The sequence below is a fragment of the Hippopotamus amphibius genome, chromosome 7 (genome assembly GCF_030028045.1).
Source record: "Hippopotamus amphibius kiboko isolate mHipAmp2 chromosome 7, mHipAmp2.hap2, whole genome shotgun sequence".
Taxonomy (NCBI): domain Eukaryota; kingdom Metazoa; phylum Chordata; class Mammalia; order Artiodactyla; family Hippopotamidae; genus Hippopotamus; species Hippopotamus amphibius.
Window position 1 is genome coordinate 71,778,174 of NC_080192.1, and position 21,921 is coordinate 71,800,094.

Sequence of the window (21,921 nt, forward strand, 5' to 3'; positions counted from 1 at the left end):
TGGTCCTTTCCCTCCCCCCAAGCAAAGCGAGTCTGCTCCCCAACTCTGGCCTGGGGGATGGGTCGACAGGCCCCTGAAAGCTTTCTCCCTGCCTGGGGATGCCCGCCAGGTGACCAGGACAGCTGCCGGCTGAGCATCGACTCCCAGAGCAGCAGCAGCGGGCCCCGCAAACACCTTCGCACGGACGCCTTCAGTCAGCACCACCTCGAGCCGCTCGAGTGCCCCTTTGATCGGCAGCACTACCCGGAGGCCTACGCCTCCCCCAGCCACACCAAAGGCGAGCAGGTGAGGAGCCAGCCGGGCGTGGGAGGTGAGCAGACAGCCCATGGCGGGGGGGGCGGAGGAGGGGGCCGGAGCAAGGCATGGGCTCTGAAAACTCCCTCATCTGCCTACAGTTCTAGAAGCAACTAGAAGTTGCTTGATAGGCACAGGGCACGTGCTTCCTGCAGCTCCAAGGCCGTCAGGGGCTTTATTTCACCAGACGCTAGCATCTTCCTCCTCATCCTCCCAGCCCTTCTGCCTTCCCTCACCCATAGCCTCTGAGCTTAGAGCAAGGCAACCAGCCTTTCCATCCCCCTGCCACAGTAACTTCCCTAGACGGCAGGGTCAGGTCCCACAGCAACAAAGCCGCAGCTCCGGTCTTTACAGCGTGACCTCGACCGGCACCTCCAGCCCCGCCTCGGGCCACTCACGCCTGCCCACCGCTGCGCCTGCCTTGCTCACGCTCCCCATCATACCACTCTCGTCCACACCTCTCTGCCCTGGCACATGGAGTGCCCCCCTCGCAGAATGCCTCTCTTCCTCCCACTTCTCTGCCTGGAAAAATACCGCTCGGCCACTATGACTCAACTCAAGCATCACCTGGTCCATGAATCCTTCCCTGCCCCTCAGACACACTTCACCTCCCCTTCACCCATGCTTCTGCGTGTCCAGCGGGCTGCCCCCCAGAACTCACGGGGTGGTGTAATTGCCTAGTGGACAGAGATGTACAGACACAGCAGATTTCTGAAGGACAGGGTAGCATCTCAAGACATCTTTTTTATCTCCAGGACCTCACATTGCGCCCCTCTTATAATAGATGCTCAACAAAGGTAGACTGAGCGAATGCGTTGAGAAATCCAACACAATCAACTGCAGGTTACAAGGGACATTTTATTTCCAGCGCTCAGGGCAGGCGAAATGGTTTATCACAGGTTGACTTCTATGAAAAGCTGGCAGAAGTGTCCGAGGTCTCCCCCAGAGCCCAACAAAGACTCCGCGCCTCTGCCCGAACATCCAGGCCTGCTGGCCTCCTCATTCGTTGTCTTCTATCGACACCGCAGTTGCAATGTCTTCCCCCCTCAGCCCATCAGGTCAACCAGCTGAGCATTTTCTCTAGGGCGTTGGCTGCTCACCCCTCTCTGCTCACGCTGTCATCTGATCCAGGAGTCGGGCGAGCCCGTACACCTTTCAGATCCGAGTAGGACAATGGTGACACGCCAATAATCAGCTGAACCATTGCCAGTGACCGTCTGGGCTGCTGGGCCCGTGCCAGCAACGCAGCTGGGCAGGCAAACTGCGTCAGCGATTTTATCAGCCGGGGCTGTGGCAACCAGGAGGGGTGCAGAGAAAGCTGGCCGTCAGCAGACCTGGGGAGAGGGCCCCGGGCGCTCAGCTTCAAGTCAGCACATGGCCCCCCAGGGCGGGTGGGGGCAGGGCAGGGGGAACGGGGCTGCCGGGAACCCGCTGTGCCATACCGAGCCTGCACAACCCAGTGTCCTGGGAGAGTAGAGAAACCCTGCCGCTGAGACCCGCTGGGTCGCAGAGCCATTTCCTGGCTCCATTCCTGAGCCCCCAAGGGGCCCTGCTTGATGACAAGGCTCCCCGAGACCCAGCACCAAGCTGGCCTATGTACACGGGGAGTCGTGTAATGGAGAGTCTCGAGCCAGAGGGCCTGCAGGGTCCACCCAGTCCAGTCTTTCCATTTGTGTGGAGATGACCCAGGGCCAGGAAGGTGGAGGGGGCTTGGGGAAGCGAACGGCTGTGGAGCTCAGACCTGCAGGCCCTGGTGTCATTCAGAATGGTCCACTTCACCTGCTTTATATACAGTGCTCCTATGTGAGTTCTTATGTGAAGACTGGAAAAAGAGCGCTTGAAAACCATGGAACTACTCCGACCCCTCACCCTACAGATGGGAGCTGGAGGCCCCATCACTGAATCATTCCCTCCCTCAGCTAATCATCTCCTCCCTCATTCATTACCCTGCTCAGTGGTGAGGGGCAGGGAGAACCCAGCCTGTCCTCGGGGCTCCTTGCCTTTCCCGCCCTTGGCGCTGTCAGTGCTGCCAAAGGAACACTCTGTGTTCTCTCACTGGGCACAGGAAGGCCCTCTGGCCTCGGGGGCCAAGAGAGAAGCACCGATCCTCACACCTGACCCCAGGATGGGGCGAAGACATGGCCATCTCTTCTGTAAAATCAACAAGGGGCAAAGCGTTTAATAGAAGCTTCCCATGGCCTCACTTCTGGCTGCTATTTGACCACCAGGCATAGTTAGGAGTCTGCACAACTCTCGTTACTCTATTTTACAAGTGCATCAAGAAGCAGATCCACAGAATGTGAATATTATGAAGACAGAGACTCCAGAATTGGGGAGCTTATGACTTCACAGAACTCTGAAATGGCTATTTATTGAGTGTGTGTGTTACCAAGCATCCTGGACTAATGTAGGTGTATAAAATCTCATTTAATCCTTGCATCAGCTTTGGTCAAGGAGACTACTTGGCTGGTCATTGCAGAACCAGGGCTCAAACTCATCCAAGTCCTAAAGCCTTGTGCCCTCCGCACCCCAATTCAAGTTCAATCCCAGTGAGAAATCCAGTCATCATGGGAATGTTTAAGCCATTCAGTGCCACATCACCAAAATGTCTGACTATATAGGTTTGTCTGTTTTTCACTGAATTGCCTAGATTTTAGAAAGCTATAGGATCTTGAGAAGGTATTTGGCATCAAATTGACACATCCATAAAGCATTTTAAACTTTTCTTACACTTTCTACAAATCAGGCATTTTGTTCAATTTCATTAAGTCAGGCTCTAAGCAACTACATCCTGCCTAGAAGCAGGAAGCTCCCTCGGAAGGCATGGAACCAGAGCACCATTTAGTCAGTAATTGCCACTACACGATAACGGTGCCCTTGTGGCCTCCATTATTGACTGCAGCTTCCAGAAGTGCCCGGCACGCAACCAGAAAGTGCTGTGGCTCCTTGGAGAACCCGGCTCGATGGAAATCGTTGAAAGCAATTCCCTTTAGAGGAGCTGTTATGTAACCACGGAGCAAGCCTTGATTTCAGTTGTGCATACTAGTTCACATAGCGCACTGGTGACATATGTGTTTCACACGGGGGCGGGGGGGAGGAGCAGGTGTGTGCTGTCTCGCGCCCTGGTGGGAGGGAGTCATGGTGAGGGGTGATGTACCTTGCCTTTAATTGAACAAGTTCTTCTTGGAGGGAGCATCTTAGGAGATGGCCCGCTCATGTCAGGGGAGGGCTGGGTGAAGTCTAAAATGAGGTCTTAACAAAGAAAGCCCCCAGGTACCTGATAAAGAAGTTTTTAAACAAATTAATCCCAAGTATCATCTTCAAGCTGAATGTGCACATTTATATTTGCTTGGATGTGGAGAGAGAAGGGAAGAAACCCATGCATTCTGCTAGGGTATCAGGTCTGTCATTTTACTGAAGGAGAAAGCACCTGGGTCAGGAACTGATGTCCTCGGTTTAGTCCCTGTCTCATACACACCTGGGACATTGACCTCTCTGGGCTTCAGGCTCTTAACATATAAAACAGACATAATATTGCTCGCCCACATCACAGGGCTGCTGGGGCCAACAGATCGGGATAACACAGGCAAAGTCTAATGTCCACTCTCTGCAAATATAAGAAGTGGTCATGATGGTATCCACCGCAGAGCAGCGGTTGAGACCATGGGCCCTGGAGCTAGACCCCTGGGGTTTAAATCCTGGGTCTGTCCCCTATGGGAGTGTGGCATGTTTCTTAACCTCTCTGTGCCTGCATTTCCGATCTGGAGAAGAGTCAATGAATGAATGCAACAAAGCACCCTGAACAGTCCCGCGTGCCAACTGCCCCTGCCCTGCATCCTGTTCTCTGTGGGCCCAGACAGGGTGAGGAGACCAGAAAGGAGCCCAGCGTCCAGCCAGGGCGTGGTCCTTGGAAGGAACCGCTCTGTTCTGTGCCTGGCCCGCGCGCCACCAGCCGACATTGAATTGTGGGGCTGCAGAAGGGAAAGACCTGAGCCTGGGGCTGGGAGAAAAACAGAAGGGCTGTGAGTCAGCGAATAAGAGGCAATTAAGCAGGCTAAGTGGAGGCGAGATTGGGTGGGAAGAGGGGACAGGGGAAGGGAGTGTTTCCTGGGGAGATACTGCGCTGCGGGGTCTCTAGGTGGGCCTGCCACCCAGGGCTCTGTGCGCTGACTTCTTTTTGTTCTCCAGGGCCTCTACCCGCTGCCCTTGCTCAACAGCGCCCTGGACGACGGGAAGGCCACCCTGACCCCTTCCAATACACCCTTGGGGCGCAACCTCTCCACTCATCAGACCTACCCCGTGGTGGCAGGTACGATGCCCAGAATCTCCTGGGCCATGTGGTCCCAGCTGCGAGGATGGGCTGGAGGGCAGAGCTGGCCGATGGAGAGGAGGAAGGTGTTAAGGGCCCGGGCCTGGAGAGGAGAGGGAGCTGTGCTGGCTGGGCCTCCAGGTGGGTCCAGAGGGTCTCGCCTTCCATCAACGGCGCCTCCTCCGCCTGCCCCCCAGCGCGGGGCACACGCAGCCCGCGTCTACACTCGCAGAGGCACAGCAGGGAGGTAGAGCAGCCCTCTCCCCTCCTCACCCACCAGAGGGACACCGCGTAGCCCCGCCCGCCGCCCCCCACGGCCCGCCTCAGGGAGGAGTCCGCCCGCCAGCCCGCCCCGCGCCGCCGCACCCCTCTCGCATCTCATGGCTTGGTTTCTGCATGTTTCCACCCCATCATCTCACACCCCTCTCTCCTTGTTGTCTCCCTCCCTCCGGCAGATCCTCATTCACCCTTCGCCATAAAGCAGGAAACCCCCGAGGTGTCCAGTTCTAGCTCCACCCCTTCCTCTTTATCTAGCTCCGCCTTTTTGGATCTGCAGCAAGTCGGCTCCGGGGTCCCAGCCGGTGCCTCGGTCCCGCCCTTCAATGCCTTTCCCCATGCTGCCTCCGTGTACGGGCAGTTCACGGGCCAGGCCCTCCTCTCAGGTACGACAGGGAGGTCCCGGGCCGTGCAGCCATCGCGGGGGGCGGGAGGGTGGGTCCTCGGGGCCGGCCGCCGGTGCCCTGCTGTGGGTCCAGCCCAGTCTCTGGCCCCCATTCCTCTCCACAATCACCCCATTCCCGCTTTCCTCCGGCAGTTTTTGGAGGTGCCAAGATGCGGTCCTCTGAGCCTGCAGAGTCAGGCGGTGGGAGGGGCAGGCATTCTGGGGGTGCCCGGAAGTGGGGTGCCAGGCGGATTTCCAGAACCTCGCCCCAAGACCCCATGGCGGAGACGGGACCCTAAGGCCAGGAGCCAGGCTCAGCAAAGCCCCGAATCCTTGGTCTGGGTAAAAAATACTAAAGAAGAAAAAAAGAAAACTTTGGAGGGAGAGAGGCATTGGCTTTGAGAGCCAAATTCTGGATCAAATTTCTAAAGACAGAGGGTCAGTCCCAGTGGGGTCTCGATAGTGTAACTCTCCTTGTGCCCAGCAAAGTGTCACCCTTGGAGGACACTCAAACAGAGTGACTCACCAGACCAAGAGATGGGGGAGCAGGGACCTCCTATCAGGAACCTCAGCCAACTCAAAACATTTAAAGCTGGAGGCACCTTAGGGGCACGTAAAGCAAATCTCTCCTTGCACTGATGGGCAGCAGACCCGGGGAGAAGGGCCTGGCCAAGGGCCCTGAAGAGGACCACGGTGAGGACTGGCTGGCGTGCACCCTGTGGGTCAGACCCCAGCAGAACTGCATCTCCCTGGCAGAAGGACAAAAGCCTGTCTAGCCAGGGTCTGAGCAGTGGCTGAAAAAGTCAGAATTCTTTGGCTTGGGCAGGGAGAAGGCCTGAGGTGCCGTGAGGGGTGGGGCCGTGGGGGCAGAGACCCCTGACAGTCTTCAGATATCTGAAGGGCCGCCACAGACATGAGACTATTTCAGATGTGGGTCCAGGCATTGAACCAGGACCCATGGAGGAAGCCAGGAGTGGGCCAGCCCTGTTGGACCAGTGGTTTTCAAACTTGCTGGGCCTCGAAACATTCTCTGGAAACGAAAGCTTTGACAGAAGCCAGGTATGCAAACCAGACAAATGAAGAGCTGCTCTGTCTGAAGTAGGGGCTCTGCCCACACAAAGCCCTTGGACTTGAAAATCACTGCACCAAAAGAACCAGACCTCTGCCCGCCCAGAGGGACCGCAAGGTCATCTTATTCAAGTTCATTGACCCTTTCTTATAACTGTCTCTACATTTTATGTCTGTCTGGCACCTAGGGTTTTTTTCCTTTCCTCTGTGCATCCCTGCGTCTAATGAGGAAAGTCCTCTTCGAAGAGATGGGCACAGAGGCAAAGGGTTCATAAAGGAAGCCCAGTGTGTGGGCAGAGAGGCAGTGTTTAAGGGTCTGAAGCAAGGAGGAAAGTGTTGACTCAGTGCAGAATTTCAAAAGAGGGTGAAGTCAGCGGAGATGGGTCATTTGTTTTGACCAAAGTGATTAAAGAAGAAAAATCTGTGAGCTGAGTGAAGTGATGTCAGCCAGAGAGAATGGGATGGGGAGGGAGGGAGGGGGGAGGAGAAGAGACTCATATCCACTGTGGGGTGGACTGGCCCGTCACCGGGCAAGGCTGCCTGCTTCGTGTGCATGGTGGGCCGGCGCCGGGAGGGCCATGATGAGGCAGGTAAGGGATGAGGGTGTGAGTGAAGCGTGGGGTGATGGGGAGCCGTTCTTCAATTACTGTGGAAGCTCCGAGAGGCTTGGCAGGGCCAGCCAGAGAGGGGCAGGAAGGACAGAGGGCAGTGGGAAGCAGATATAGTAGAGCACAGACCTGGGTGGTGGTGTGAAGTCTGATTGGAACAGCCCAGGGCAAAGTCCCTGCCTGAAAGCCCTCACACTTTCTCCCCACTCCCTGCCACCCTTTTGGGGCTTCAGGCAACCCCCAGCCAACGTGCAATTGAATCAGGGGTGATGTTCCCAACTTCTCTGAGCTCTTAGTTTAACGGACATGCCCTCTCTCCAGGCCGGCTGCAGGACTGGATAGTCATCCCCCCGTGGGACGAAACAGCGGGCAGCAGACACCCGGTGGTCGTTCAGGCAGGTGGCCCCCAGAGCTAGGCCCAGGTGATGCTGATGTGCAGGGTGTGACCCCGTGAAGGCTGTGGAGCCCAGCCTGAGGGCCGAAGAGGCAGCACAGAGGCAGGGGCTCTGAGAAGAGCAAGCAGTGCCCAAGCTTGGAGGGGCCAGGTTCAGGAGGTTGCCAGGACCAGGAGGTAAGTCAAGGCCTGCCCCGTGGCTCAGGCACAAGGTCCATGATGGCTGGTGTCCGTGCTGAGCCCAGATGTTGGCCTGGAGCTCCGGAAAGACTGTCCCCCTGCAGCCTCTGGTCAAGATTGGACCTGAATACCTACCATGTGGCTGAGCCACGGTGAGCAGACTGGGGGAACACGGCAGGGAGAAAGCAGATTAGGAGGGGAATGATCTAGGAATTCCCCGGTGGTCCAGTGGTTAGGACTGCCGAAGGCCTGGGTTCAGCCTCTGGTCCCATAAGCTGTACAGTGCGGCCAAAAAAAAAAAAAAAGGAGGGGAATGATCTCAAGAGTCTTGGGGCTAGAAACCTATTCAAGGGAGTAAGAGATGAATTTGAGAGAAAAAAAAGGGAGCCAAGACCTGAGTAATCCGAGGTAATGGTGCTGCAGACAGGGGAGAGGGAGGAAGACTAGGTAGATTTTCATCCCATAATCCATCACCTACATGAACCCTCCCAGCTCTCCTCCTCTGAGTAGCTTCCTACGTACCCTGCCGCCTCCCTCCAAGTCTTTGCCTGCCTCCCCGGGTCAAGTCCCCTCCCAGCCCTGCAGCTCTGCTAGTGCAATTTCTGGGACGGTTTTTTTCTGGGTCTCAGCTTCTCCCTAATCAGCCAAGAAAGAAGAAACCTCAGGCTTTGGGGACCAGGAGGATTGCTCCTCACGCTCCTCCCAGTTCCCATCAGATGCCCCCGTCTGCGGTCCCAGCACGCTGGCCGAGAGCAATACTGAGGCTGCCCTTGTCCTGGCTGCTCCAGCTGCTGAGAAAGCCCTGGCTTTGGTTTTATCATCAAAGAGCCTGTTACCCGCCTCCATCCTTTTGTGCAAAATTATATTTAATCCTGCCAAAGAGATTTCTGGATTGCCATAAATTCTCCTTGCTATCAGAGCAAGATAAGGAGTTGAAAAGAGGTCACGTAGAGGGCGAACATCAAAGGGGACCGATTAAATGGTCTGAAATCACCTCTACCCTCAGAATTCCTTCAAGTCCTGGTTTTCTGATCCTGGCCTTTGCCGATATTTAGAATATTTACCAATATTTCTGGGGCGCTCGTGTTTTCTTCTAGAACCCCACTTCCCAGCCCATCCATATAGACCTGTGTCTACATCAGCTTCTTAAAAATAGGACTATATTGGAAGTATATTTGAATGCAGAGGAGATGGAATTACAAACCAAAAATAAAGTTATGGTGAAGAGCCATAAAAATCAATTCAGTCCATAAAATAGGCTGTGAAGGAGTTCTTCTACCTTATAGCTTCTGTGGTTTCGTTTCGAAGAAGGTGGCAAAGTCCTTGGCTTTGGGGGAAGAAAGCACATATTTAAGGGATTGAAGCAGAGTCGTGGGACTGATGGGAAAGTTGCTGGTACAGAGCCTGGGTGAAGGGCGTCCTGAAGACAGCTTCAGCAGGCTTTTCAAGGGGGCCAAGTTTCAGTGGAGGAAGGCTTCCAGAGCCTACTCCAGCATCTGACTCAGAAACCTCCATCTCGCTGGGAGAAAATTAGGTGACTAAAGGGAGACAAAGATTAAAAATCTCAGAATACAGGGGAGTGAGGCCGATGAATTCAGTTTCCAAGTGCAATCTGGGGACTAGCTCTCATGAGACGAGAGCCGTGAGGGCAACTGTAACTAAATTAAATTGTGGCTTGAAGGGAGCTTGTGCCCTGAGGCCCTGCCCGCTGAGCTGCAGAGCTCAAGAAGCAGAAGGACCAGGTGATGGAAAGGGACAGGGTAAGAGTAGAATGAAGGAGAATGTGGGACCACAGGGCTCCAGGGCAGGAAAGAGCCCTGTAGAGCACCTAGGCCAGCCCTAGCCAATAGGTGGCCTGAGAGCCAAGATAGTCCACCAACCCCAGTCACGGCAGACACAGATGCAGCCTCAGGATCCTTCTCAACACAGTGAACCAGGAAGCCCCTACCAATCAATCAAATATTAATTAAAGTGAACCCAATTTATAGTCTCTCATCTAGCCTAGCTCTTCATGAAACAGACAGGAAGATGCGGGTCAGGGAGATTAAGTACTTTGTTCCTCAGCCACAATCTGGACCTAGATGTCTGTCTGTCCATCTGTCTGTCTGTGTGTCTGTCTGCCACTGTCTCTGAAGTAGGGAGGGAAGAGGAAAGGGAAAAGGCATCAGGCCTGAATTAGCCACCACCCTCTTCGATCACTCTCCTACTCATGTCACGTCCACCCTCTGTCCTTGTCCTGCCCACACAGACTTCATGTCACTCCTGGCCTCTCATGGGCTCTGGTCGCTGACCAGGGGCTGAGTCTGAGAGCTGATCGTATTGCAGTCTTCTTCGAAGGAAGATCAGATTTTCCCTTGGTATATCTTCTGCCTGCTTCTCCCTTTCCTTCTGAATATACTAAATTTCCCCTTCCCTCATCTGTGTTGCCAAGCCCTCATTTGTTCAGGCCTGTGTCAAGTGAACTGAACCCATCAGTCGAATTCCAGTGGGTTCCTTTCTGTTTGGTCCAGCACCAACCACCGCTGGATGTTATACTCAAACAAAGGAGGAAATTAGGGGGTGGTGTTCATTTCTTCCAAAATACTCACACAGATTTAAATAATGAACCCATGGCCCCTTTCCAATAGGTTTTATTCTACAAGGTTTCCCTTGACACGTAACAATTTATGGAATGTGTCCATTGGGCGAATCAACGTGCACCTGTGGTGTGAAACCTTAGCTCTGAATTTTGGTGACAACATTATGGTAATAGTAATAAGGTGTAAGGCTTTTCTTTTTCCCCCCGTTTTGCATGTGAAGAAACTGAGGCTTGGGGCATGGAGGTGGCTGGTCTAAGGGCACTTGGAAAATGAGTTGTAGAAGCAGAATAAGGACCAAAGTCCTCTGGTTCCTAGACCCTGCCCTTCCAAGGAAGGGCAGAAGTCCAGTAGGCCTGGGCTTATTCGTTGACCACCCCCGCCTCCGACTTGGACTTGGCTCCAATGCCCATCCCAGTCTATCCTCATCTTGATTTAGTGCCTAGCCTTGCTAACTTAGCATTCTTGCTTACTGCTGTATCCCCAAGGGCTTTGAAAAGTGCCTCGGGTATCAGAGTTACTCAATCAGTGTTTGTCGAATGAATGAATTTTCTCCAGGGAATCTCTAGAAATAGAGATAAGGAGGCACTTCCTGCTGTATTGACAATTTATAGAGTTCCATGTGAGGGACCTTCCCTTCCATTGTTACTAGTCACCCGCTGGAGGGGCTGAGATATGAAGGACCTCAGAGAGAACCAATGGGAGGAAAGTTGGACAAGCAGTGCCATGGAGGGGTGGACTTGGTGAGTTGGTTGACAGGGACTCACAGGGAGCCCATGTAACTCCTAGGAGGAAAGGTAGCCCCCAGTGTGAAAAAGGTAAAATGGTGATAATCTAACACAGTGGTTATCATTCAGAAGTGATTTTGCCCCACTGGGGACATATGACCATATCTGGAGACATTTCAGATTGTCACACCAAATGGGAACTGCTACTGGCATCTAGCGGGTAGACCCCAGAGATGCCGGCCAACATCCTATAATGCACAGGACAGCCCCCCCACAGAGAATTATCTGGCCCCACTTGTCAATAAGGCTGAGGCTGAGAAACCTTGTAAACATCACCAAGAACGAGGACAAGCAAATAATTTCATCATTCAAACTGGGGCGTTTTGAGAGTGAAATGGGCATTATTGATAAATATTCTGGGACAGTGTTCATAACCTGGGCAGACCTGGGCAGAACAGGATGTCTTGTTACCTAGCCAAGAATCCTTGGGTGAGGGAGAATCTCATGGGCCTGCAGGAGGTGGGGCAATGGAAGAAGGGATGTGGGTGGAGGACTGTGGTTGTGGGACATGGTGTAGTTGTAGAGAAACTCACCAGGTCAAGCGGGGTCTCCGGAATGGGAAGGTTTGAACACCTGATGCAGAGGAGAGGCAGGGCCAGGGAAATCAGGACTTCACAGAGCATGCTCTGTGACCCCAAGGCCGGGGTGTTACCCACAAATTATAGATAAACAGAGAGATGTTTTGCTGAAAATGGTTCTTTTCAGGAATGTCATGGACAGATGTCAGTGATTCATGGGCATGTGTAAACACTGTCTGTCAGCCCACATCTCCTTTCCAGGTCGGGAATAGGCAATACGTTTCATGTCTCTTGCAGTTCTGATAGGCTGTATGCACCTGAAAGGCCAGGTTGAGTTAGCAGGAACCTCCCGCTGGCTCAGCAGCAAAGAGTGCTGTGATTGATTAGCAATGTCTGCCACGGGTCCGGAAAAGGAGAGTGTTGGGCCAACAGGTGGCACCTTTGCCATCCCCTCATAGGGCCTTGTTCTTGGTTCTCAGAGCTGGGGCTGCAAGGGTGTGAGCTGTGAATCCAGTGGCTTCTAACGTATTTATTTAGGCCAAGCTGTGCCGGCTGCTATGTGGATGCCGTGGAGTACCACAGAGACCCAGCCTCCCCCCAATACCGTGACATTTTTATAGATGAATAAGATTCATGTAAATAAAATCATTGGAAACCAGGGCACAGCAGAGGACTGCAATAACCAGGAGCCCCTGCGTGGTGGAGCCTGTGGCCTGGTCAGGGCCAGCCGAGGAGAGAGGAGCTTGGGCTCAGAGGAGGAAGGAGACGGGGGGATGTGGGTTTGGAGACTGGCTTGGGAGAGAGTGGGAATGGCAGAGGGAAGGCTTGCTGAGCCTCAGAGGAGCAAGACAGTAAGTACAAGAGCCCACAACAGCCCACCTGATGACGATGCTTTGCTGTATTTTTCCAGGGCGAGAGATGGTGGGGCCCACGCTGCCTGGATACCCACCCCACATCCCCACCAGTGGACAGGGCAGCTATGCCTCTTCTGCCATCGCAGGCATGGTGGCAGGTAAGGGGAGGGGCCGGGCAGGAGGGGAAGCATTGCAAAGAGGAAGTAGACTTCCCGAAGGGCAATGAAGGGTGGACCGAGGGCTGCATCTTCTCGTCAATGCCTGGAGAAAAGACTTCAGTGCACTCCTGGCTCCTCATTCTCCTCAGTTCAGCCCCCTTCTTCCCAGATGCTCCCGTTTTATCCACCATGAGGAAAAGGGAGGGGCTGAGACAGACTTGTGTTCAAATTGAGCTCTGCCACTTCTTCCAGGGAGTCAATGAGCCCTAATGGAGAGCCCTCTGGGCTAAACCTAAGCCCAACCTTTAAGCAACCCATGGTCTCCCAGTTATTTATCCCTGATGAATCCCAGTTTACCCTTTCTGTAAACTCTGAGTCTGAATGGTGTTGGTGCTGATGGCCATGAGGATGGTTGAAATATATCCTTTTTCACACCTCACACTCGCTCAACCCTGCGTGGGCAGGACCCACGGCCCGAGTGTGGGTACTACAGAGTGTCAGATGAGACGAGCTGTGAGTATTTCTCTGTCAACACTTGGACTGCCCTGGGATACTCCCTGCCAGTCATTTGGGTCCCTTTGTCCACCACTGTGATCACCACGCAGCAGTGACCTGGGGTATCAAGGTCTAGACAAGTGAGGACAATGAGAGTTTCTTTGGGCGAGTCGCACTCTTTTAGGAACCATATAGGAAGGACCCAAGGATGGATAGGGTAGAATAGAGCCATTTGCACTGCCCAGAGAGGCCTGAGGACATGGAGCTCCTGGAAGGGGCTCTGCATCAGGGCATCTGTGACATTCCTGCCAGCCCTGGACCAGCCTCCCCGGCCCTGACTCCAGAGACTCAAGGCGTTCACCCAGGCTTGCTTCCCTGCCCCACTGGCAGGGGTTATTCTTTACCAGCCACCCACTCTAGTGCCCTGTGCAAGGCAGGTGGGCTGGGTTCTCCTGGGCAAAGGGAGGGGAGGGAGGAGTGAGGGAGGGAAGGAGGCCCTGCGCTCCCTGGGAACCCGCTGAGCTGGCACTTGTTGCTGCCCGGTTACCGTGGCAATGTGCTTAATGCAGCGTTGAAAATACAGAATACCGACTCCTCTCTCCCTCCTGGCCCCAGACTCCCTCCCTCCCTCCCTTCCTCTTCTGGAGCGTGAAATGAGATTGGTCAAGATAAAAAAGGAAAAGATGCGGTTATTTTTTTAAGAGTGTGGATAATGAGGCCTCTCAATCAAAATCCCAGGCTCCCTTCAGCTCCCCCAACCCCCTTCCAACCTCTGCACCTTTCCCCGCCGCCTGCTGAGAGGAGGAGGAAGAGACGCAAAGTACAGGGCTTTTCTCTTAATTATGAATCATTCCCCGGGGCCGGCCCGGGGCAAGGGGTGCCTGGGGCCCGGAGCTGACCTGTGAGGTAGCTGGAAGGCTTGGGCCTCTCATCAAAGGCCCCCAGGTTGTTTCCATAAAGACCTCATCCTGAGTGGGTGTTCTGGAAAAAAGAAAAAGAAGTAACACAAGTACAGCAGAGAGTGCAAGTGAATTCCAGGAAGGGGCTTGCCTGGGGAGGTGGATGGGCTCCCAGTAAGTTACATGCAAAACAGCTTTCAGGAAATGCAGTGTTATTTAAATGCATGCCCTGGTTCCTAGTAACTCCAAGGTGTAAATGAATTCTTAAGGAATTCTTTGGTAGAAAAACTACTTGTCCATCTCTTACTGGTGGTTACAATCTCCTAGTTGACTGAAGGGAGATTCCGTCCATTAAAATCAAACCTTCACTGAGCACCTGCTGTGTGCTAGATGCATACAGAACGCTCAGAGAAAGGCATACCAATGACATTCTTCCATCAGTTGTGGAAGGAAAGAAGAGATCATTTGTCATGCACTTTCTGAGTACCTGGCCATTCATAGATACAAGTTTATTTCTCGTTTAATCCTCACCAGAAGCCTGGGAAGCTGGTATGATCTTAGTTTTATGTAGATGAGGAAGCAAGCTTAGAAAAGCCAAGTGGTCTGCTCGGGGTCATAACCATACTAAGTGGCTGGGTTGTTCAAACACAATTCTTTTGATTTCAAATCTAGCGTTCTTTCACATCTAGCGTTCTACACTACGCTGCCTCCCGCCACACCAGAAGTCACGACACAGGCTATAGGAGAGCAACGTAGGAACTGGACCAGGGCACAGGTTTCTCTTGTCCATTCATCTTCTGTAGTGCCTTCTAATTGTTGTTGTTCCTGTCCTGTTAATACAGTTAATGACCCTCTTACCAGCTCTGGAGTTGAACTGACAACTCTGATAGATACATCCACCCATTCACCTCTCCATCTTTCCACCCACTCGTCTTTACACACATTTTGACATACATCCATGTATCTTCTCATCCATTCTCCCATCCTTCTATCATTCATCCTTCTATTCATCCTTCCTTCATCCATCCTTCCTTGCATCTCTCCATCCTTCTATCCATCCTTCCATACATCTTTTCATATATCCATTCTTTCATCTGTCCATTATCCACCCCTTCAACCATCCTTGCAACCTTCCATCCATTCACCACTTTTCACTTAACAAATAGTGGTTGAGGATCTGTGTTATGGGATGCTGGGGATATAGCAGTGAACAGGACAGGTCCCTCTGTTCATGGAGCTTACAGCCTAATAGTGGAGAAAAATGGGTAGTAAACAAGTCAATGAGTGAATAAACAAGATAATGTCAGAGCGTGATAAACACTGAGAAGACAATAAAATGGGATGATACAATAAAGAGCCACTGGGAGAGAAGATTACTTTAGATCGAGTGATCAGGAGAGGCCTCTCTGAGAAGGTGTTCAGAGTGGTCAACCAACTGATAAACTGGGGCAGACCATCCCCAGCCCAAAAGAACAGCAAGTGCAAAGGCCCCAAGGCAGGAACTAGTTTAGCATGATGACATACAGAAAGAGGGTGAGTATATCTGAGAACAGTGAGTGAGTGGGAAAAGCACTACAGAATGAGGAGATGTTGTCTGTGGATGAGTCAAATTTTAAGACTACTCAGGTCCCTGGGAAAACGGATTGTAGACAGTCAAAAGAGGAAGCACAGAGACCAGTTGACCAATTGAAGGACAATTGCAGTGGTTCATACAGGACATGACAGTGGCATGGGCCATGGAGGTAGCAGGGAAGGAGGAGAAAAGAGACACTGAGGGTGTATTTTGGTGGTAGAGCCAACAGCACTTACTAGTGAATTGGCCGAAGGGGTTCAATGACAGAGGAAACAGGGATGATTCCTTAGTTTGGGGCTTGGAGAACAGCCTGGATGGTGGTGGCAAGTGTATGTTAGAGAGATTAGAAGAGGAAGAGGTAGAGTATTTGGCATGTGGAAGTCGAGCATCCTATTGGGCCATATTAGGATTGAGACGCCTCCTAGATAACCAGTTTAATATGTCAGTAAGCCCATGATGTAGGTCTGAAGTCAGGAAAGAATCCTGACGAGGGCATAAATTTCAGCCATTGTACAGAGCTGTTATTTAATGCCAAGGGATTACACAAGATTACTAGGAAAAGAATGTGAATGGAAAATCACAGAAGGCTCACAAACTAAGCCCTGGGTTTCTTCAACATTTAAAGATGCAGCAGAGAAGGAACCTGCGAGGCCAGTGAGTAGGAAAGGCCCTTGGGTTAGGAGGAAAACCAGGAGAACTGGCATCATGAAACCCAAAGGCATGGAGGGAGTGATGAATTGAATCAAAGTAGGCTAAGAGGTTGAGGGGAGTGATGGACATGGTTGAAGTGATTGGGGTAGAGGGTGTGGGGATTTGAGGGGATCAGCATTGGCCTGATTGGAGGGGGCTGAGGTGGTGAGGGCAGAGACCAGAGAGCAGAGAAGGGCTGGTAGCTGGAGAAGATGTGGGGTAAGAAGAGGATTTTTAAAAGAGAAAATGGCAGAGCACGTTTGCTGGCTAAGGGAGTGATGGATTGGAAAGGGAGATGGTGATAAAGCATAAAGAGAAGGGATAAATGGTAGGGCCCAAATCCTTGGAAAGGTGAGTGGGGTGGGATGCAGAGTAAAGAGGATGGGTTGGCCTTTCATGGGTGCAGGGATGTTTCATCTGCTGTGGCTGCAGGTGGGTTGCCGGATCTGATGGTGGGAAGATGCTGCACCCAGGGGTGTACCACCTCCCTAGCCCCCACCCCTACTCCAGCCTCTATGTGACCAAAGCAGATAGGTACTCTGTAAGTGTGTGTTGGATAAGTGAATACATGAGCAAGTGACACAGTGAGAGGGCAAATACATTGGATTTTCCACCTCTCTTCCTGTCCTTTGGAGCCGGCTGAGGTTGGCATTGGGTGGGGTGGGGTCAAGGCCTGAGGGCATTGCTGTGTGGCCAAGGTAGAATCGGCTTCCTCCGAGGATGCACTGAAACCAGGGAGGTGAGGGCTACAACAGCAGTAAATGGAGCAGCTCACATTGTGAATACAAGAAGGAGTGCTGGAGGAGATGCTAGAGACCATGGTCCTCACACGGGTTCTAATGGAACATGTGGTCTTGGGCAAAAATCTTTCCCTCTCTAGACAGCAGTTTCATTTGTGAAGTGAATGGTTGGTTGAGATCATTTCTTAGTTTCTTCTTTCTGTTTTTATCCCTTTGCTTTTTTTACATGTATTTGTTGTGTATTTGACCTATGTTAGACTTAGTCCCTGCCCCTAAGGAACTTCATGTGTTACTGCCTATCACTGACTCCCTGGACAAGGACCCAGGAGCCTTCCTCTGCTTCAGGCTCCTCCTCCTCCTTGCTTCTATTCCTCCTGTGCAATCGCCTTCTTCTCTGGCAGGGAAGCAGCCCCCACTGACCCCAACTCAGGCTTTAACACTGGTTGGATGACTGCTGTCAGGTTATATTGAGCTTTTTTTTTTTTTTTTTTTTTAAATATCTATTTATTTATTTGGTTGCAGCAGGTCTTAGTTGCAGCAGGTGAGCTCCTTAGTTGAGTCTCACCGGCTCCTTAGTTGTGGCATTCGAACTCTCGGTTACAGTATGCATGTGGGATCTAGTTCCCTGACCAGGGATCGAACCCTGGCCCCCTGCATTGGGAGCACAGAGTCCTAACCAGTGTGCCACCAGGGAAGTCCACCAGTGAGCTTTCTTTTAGCGCCTACCTAATGGGAAAATTATAAAAGCTGGCATTTCTTGACTGCTTCTTACATTCCAAGCATGGTACTCATAAGCATTTGATGTGTGTTATCAAACTGAATCCTCACCAGAACTCCATGAGATAGGGACAGTAATCTGCCCCATTTTATAGATGAGGAAACCAAGGCTCAGAGAGGTTCAGTAACTTGTCCAAGGAAGTGGGTCACGGGGATCTGGCTCCAGGCAGGCCAGCTCCAGAGCCAAGCAGCTTCGAGCCTCCCTTCCAGAGTCTGGGAAGGAAACCAGGAGCCATAGAAGGCCCTTGGTTCTCAACAGCAGATGAGGTTCTGCAAGACGGTATGGACGTCCACCGGAGCTCAGGGTTGGCAGGAACCTAGCTTTGCGGATGGAGTGGTCTCCTAAATACATAAGTGGATGATCTGGAATTTCGAGTTAAGAGTCCTCAGGTCGACTTCTGCTCTGCCACTTCCCAGCTGTGTGATTTGAGGCCAGCTCCTCACGCGTGCTGTACTCCAATTTCCTCTTCTATAAATTGGCAAGTATTGATGAGCGCCTCGTAGGAAGGTTGTGAGAATAGAGGCGCATGGTGTGTGGGAAAGTGTTTTGCCAACTTTAAGTCCGTCCTGAGTCCCAACGATAACTGCGGTGGTCTGCTTTGTTATTTAAGGGAATTCTTAGGTAATTTCTTTGGTAAGTGATTCCTTTGGTGAAGCCAAGAGTCCATTCACAGGAAGAGGTGACCTCATTGCTTTGTGTGAATCGTGCACTGAGTTTGCTTGAAGTGGAAGATTTGAGATGGGACAAGAGTCTCTTCGGAGCAAGTTCCAGGACACAGATGCCCTCCAGGCCCCTCCCCCTCCTCCCCTTCATCCTCAGCACTGCCCCCCCCGCCACTAAGACAGACACATATCCCTCCCTAACAAACCATATTTAGGGAGGCTACAAAGTTTATACTTACTGAGTCCTTCCATGGCCTCTAACCCCTCTCACTCCCATTGGCCCGTCCTGGAAGGACCTTTTTACAGAAGGTCCAAGCAGCAGCAGAAGTGGTTAGAACCTGGGCCCTGGAGTCACAGCACAGCTTCCAAATTCCACCAAACCCTCCAGCTGTGTGAGCTTCTGCAGATCCCCAAGCCTCTGTTTCCTCATCTGGAAAGTGGGTGTAATAATAACATCTACCTCAGGGGGTTCCTGTGAGGGCTGATCTTGTCAGGGCAGTACCTCTGGTCCCTGACGGAAAAGGCACTGTCCCAAATGATGCAGACCGAGGGGCCCCTGAAGGGTGGATGGAGGGGCCTCCTGAGCTCCCACTGACCCGCAGGACTCGCTGGATACCAGCCATGCAGACCTTCCCCCCCCATCCCAAGCCCTCCACTGCTGTGTCCACCTCACGTGTCTCTCACCTGTGTGCCTCCCACAGGAAGCGAATACTCTGGCAACGCCTACGGCCACACCCCCTACTCTTCCTACAGCGAGGCCTGGCGCTTCCCCAACTCCAGCTTGCTGAGTGAGTCGCCTCTGGGGCCGCCCAGGCCCTCTGCTGTGCGGGGCGAGGCGGGGTGCAAGGCTGGGCCAAAAGTTATCTGAGAGCTGGGAGGTCCCAGTTAGATGGAGGGCCCTGGAAGACAGGTGTTCTCCATAATCCAAGCAAATAGAGGGAAGGCAGGGTACCAGGCTGCCTGGGGGCAGAGGCAGAAAAAAGAGAGACTTCTGTGCATCACTCTCCCTTCTCCATCCCAAGGCCATGTCTATTAAATCTTTGTTTTGCGTAAAATTCAGAGCTCAGGCTTTGGGATGGCTGGGGGTGGAAGGGGTGGGGGGCGGTGGACTCCAGAAAAGTCTTGAAGGGGGCTCCCTGCCTTCAGGGACTTACAGTCCCACAGCTGCCGACACTGACACAGGGGCGCCTGTGGGAGGGCCAGCTGCCCTCCTGCCAGGGAGCGTGCTGATTGCAAACAACGCCATCCCGTTGCCCACATTAACCATCTCAGTGACTCAGAAATACTCATGATTCAGCACCAGAGCCCTTACGCAGAAATCCTCCGTTCCACCACATTCCTGACATTTGGCTTGAGATGCAGACACCCTTCAGGATGGAGGTCCAGAGAGTGAGCTGCGGGGCTGCTCATCACCTCTCTCTCCCCCGGGCCTGGGCCAGGTAGAGAGGCTTTTCAGAAGACCAAGCCCCATAATTGGGGAACGTGAGGGATCCCCCTGGAGTCTCCCTGAGGGAGGACCTTGAGGGTCTCGGAGCAGACCTGAACCAGACAGAAGCCACAGTGCCGTGCGGCCAACCCCAAGGGCGCCATCACAGGCCTGGCAGGACTGTCCATTCCCGAGACCCCCCATCTCCTCCCATTACCTCCTGATGTTCCAGAAATGACTAGGAGGCTTGCTGACCTGGGCTATCTTTGCCAGATGAGTTCAGCTTAGCCCGAAAGGATGAGGGCATTGAGACGTGCCCTTCCCACGGAACTTTCCCAGGCTGCCTATCCTGCAGGGGTGCAGAGCCACCCGGTGGAGGCCCTCAAAGGCACATCCCCCTTGACCAGTCAGGACCCAATCGCCCTGGTTCCTAAGAAGAAGATCCTCCGACAGCCTACCTTTTGGGCAGGGCCGGGGAAGGCCCCAGGGATCCCCCAGCGTGTACTTGGTTCTTCAGGGTTCCAAATGTAACGACTCTCTTTTGCCCTCTCCCTGATGCAACGGTGTTGAAGGTCAAAGGAGTCGTGGGGGGAGGGGCTAGAAGCCACTGTTCTCCTTCTGGCCAGAAACTCAAAGGTGAGGCCAGAGAAGGAGGAAATAGGGCCAGAGAGGAGTTAATCTTTGATGATCAGATAGGCCCAGGGATCAATGATTAACTTGTGTTGTCTTCAAGGTTAGCAAAAGCAGGGGGAGGCTGTGGGGCAATTTCCCCTTCTGACCAGCACTGCTGTTGTTCTTTTCTCCGCTGTGTCCAGGTCCCCCGTATTATTACAGTTCCACATCAAGGCCGAGTGCGCCGCCCACCACCGCCACGGCCTTTGACCATCTGTAGTTGCCATGGGGACCGTGGGAGCGACCGAGCAACAGGAGGACCCGGCCTGGGACAGGCCCCAGAGAGTCACACAAAGGAATCTTTATTTATTACATGAAAAATAACCACAAATCCAGCACCGCGGCTCCCTCCCTGTGTGGTTGATTTAATGAACCGTGAGAGACAGAACGATGTTGGAGAAGACCACACTGTCCTCCAGGACTCCTTAATGAGGGGCAGGAGTCCCAGGGGTATGGAACCGTCCCATTGCGAAGAGACAGAATTGGAGGAGAAATGTGGAGAGAAGAGGGGACGGCCAGGGGCTGGAGAGGGATGGCACACGGGGCCCACGATGGGGTCAGGGGCACACAGAGGCGCCTTTCTGGCTCCATCACCGACACGCTCTAGCAGCCGTGGGCTCTAAGCGCTTCTGTCTAGCCCACAAGCCACAGCGGGCGTGAAGGCGCTCCCTCGCCGCCACCTTGAGAGGCACCACCTTCTCTATGCAGCCTGCTTGACTCTTCCTGCTTCTGCCTCTTGGCCATGGGCTGAACACTGGGTCCAGCCAACCAGGAGCTCCACCCTGTGGTCAAGGTGGTCACCCGCCTTCCTTTTACCTCCTGCTGTGAATGCACTAGCTCCATCCTCCCAAGTGCGCCCCACCGTGGATGCACCCCTTGGCAGGCAGCCCAGCCTCTTACAGCTTGAAACAGACATTCCAAAGCACCCCGGGCTCCTGGGGGTGGGGGGCAGCCCTGCCCAGGGCAGAGCCAGGTACAAGGGCTGGGGACCCGCCTGCCGCTCCCAGCAGCCCTGCCAAGCCCGCAGCTACCGAAGAGACGCTGAGACATCCCCCCAAAGCCAGCCATGGAGGTTCCCTCTCTGGCCCCCACAGCTCCTGCCCCCCGGGCCTGACTGTAAATACTGTAAATGAGGCTCTGTTGAGTCACGCTGCCCTTTTCCTCTCAGTGAATCGTCTCCCTGTCATGTCGGGCTTTTCTCCTTGATGCTTCTTTTTTTTTTTTTTAAAGACAACCCACCATTGCCACATAGCTCAATAAACCATTACTCTTGGTCTCCGGCTTTGGGGTTGGCTGGGGAAGGTGGCATCCCGGGACTGGGTTTTCTCCAGAGAACCTCAGAGCCCAGTGGCCAGTGAGCTCACATTGGGGCCGGGCGTTGGAAGGACCGTGCATGCCTGAGAGAGCCCCGACTTAGCACTCGCCCTCTGCCCCAGAGAGATGTTCAGCACCGGGCCAACCACGTATCCCAAGCTTTGATTGTTCCAACTCTGAGTAAATACAAAGCACAAAATCAGCACGTGGCCCGGTGCCTGGCCAAGCGGACTCCCCACAGGTAGTTGCTGCTGTTATCAGCAG

At 53.2% G+C, this 21,921-nt stretch overlaps 1 protein-coding gene across 1 annotated transcript in view; it reads left to right on the forward strand.

Moving 5' to 3' along the window:
* Window positions 1–21,231, forward strand: part of PAX8 (paired box 8) — a 54,482-nt gene extending 33,251 nt beyond the window's left edge. Inside the window, exons 8-13 of the mRNA XM_057743360.1 lie at window positions 110–285; window positions 4,483–4,603; window positions 5,059–5,265; window positions 12,307–12,408; window positions 18,947–19,033; window positions 20,487–21,231. Coding sequence (XP_057599343.1) covers window positions 110–285; window positions 4,483–4,603; window positions 5,059–5,265; window positions 12,307–12,408; window positions 18,947–19,033; window positions 20,487–20,563 — 770 coding nt within the window. The 3' untranslated portion in view covers window positions 20,564–21,231. The remainder of the gene's footprint in view (window positions 1–109; window positions 286–4,482; window positions 4,604–5,058; window positions 5,266–12,306; window positions 12,409–18,946; window positions 19,034–20,486) is intronic.
* The last annotated feature ends 690 nt before the right edge of the window (window positions 21,232–21,921 follow it).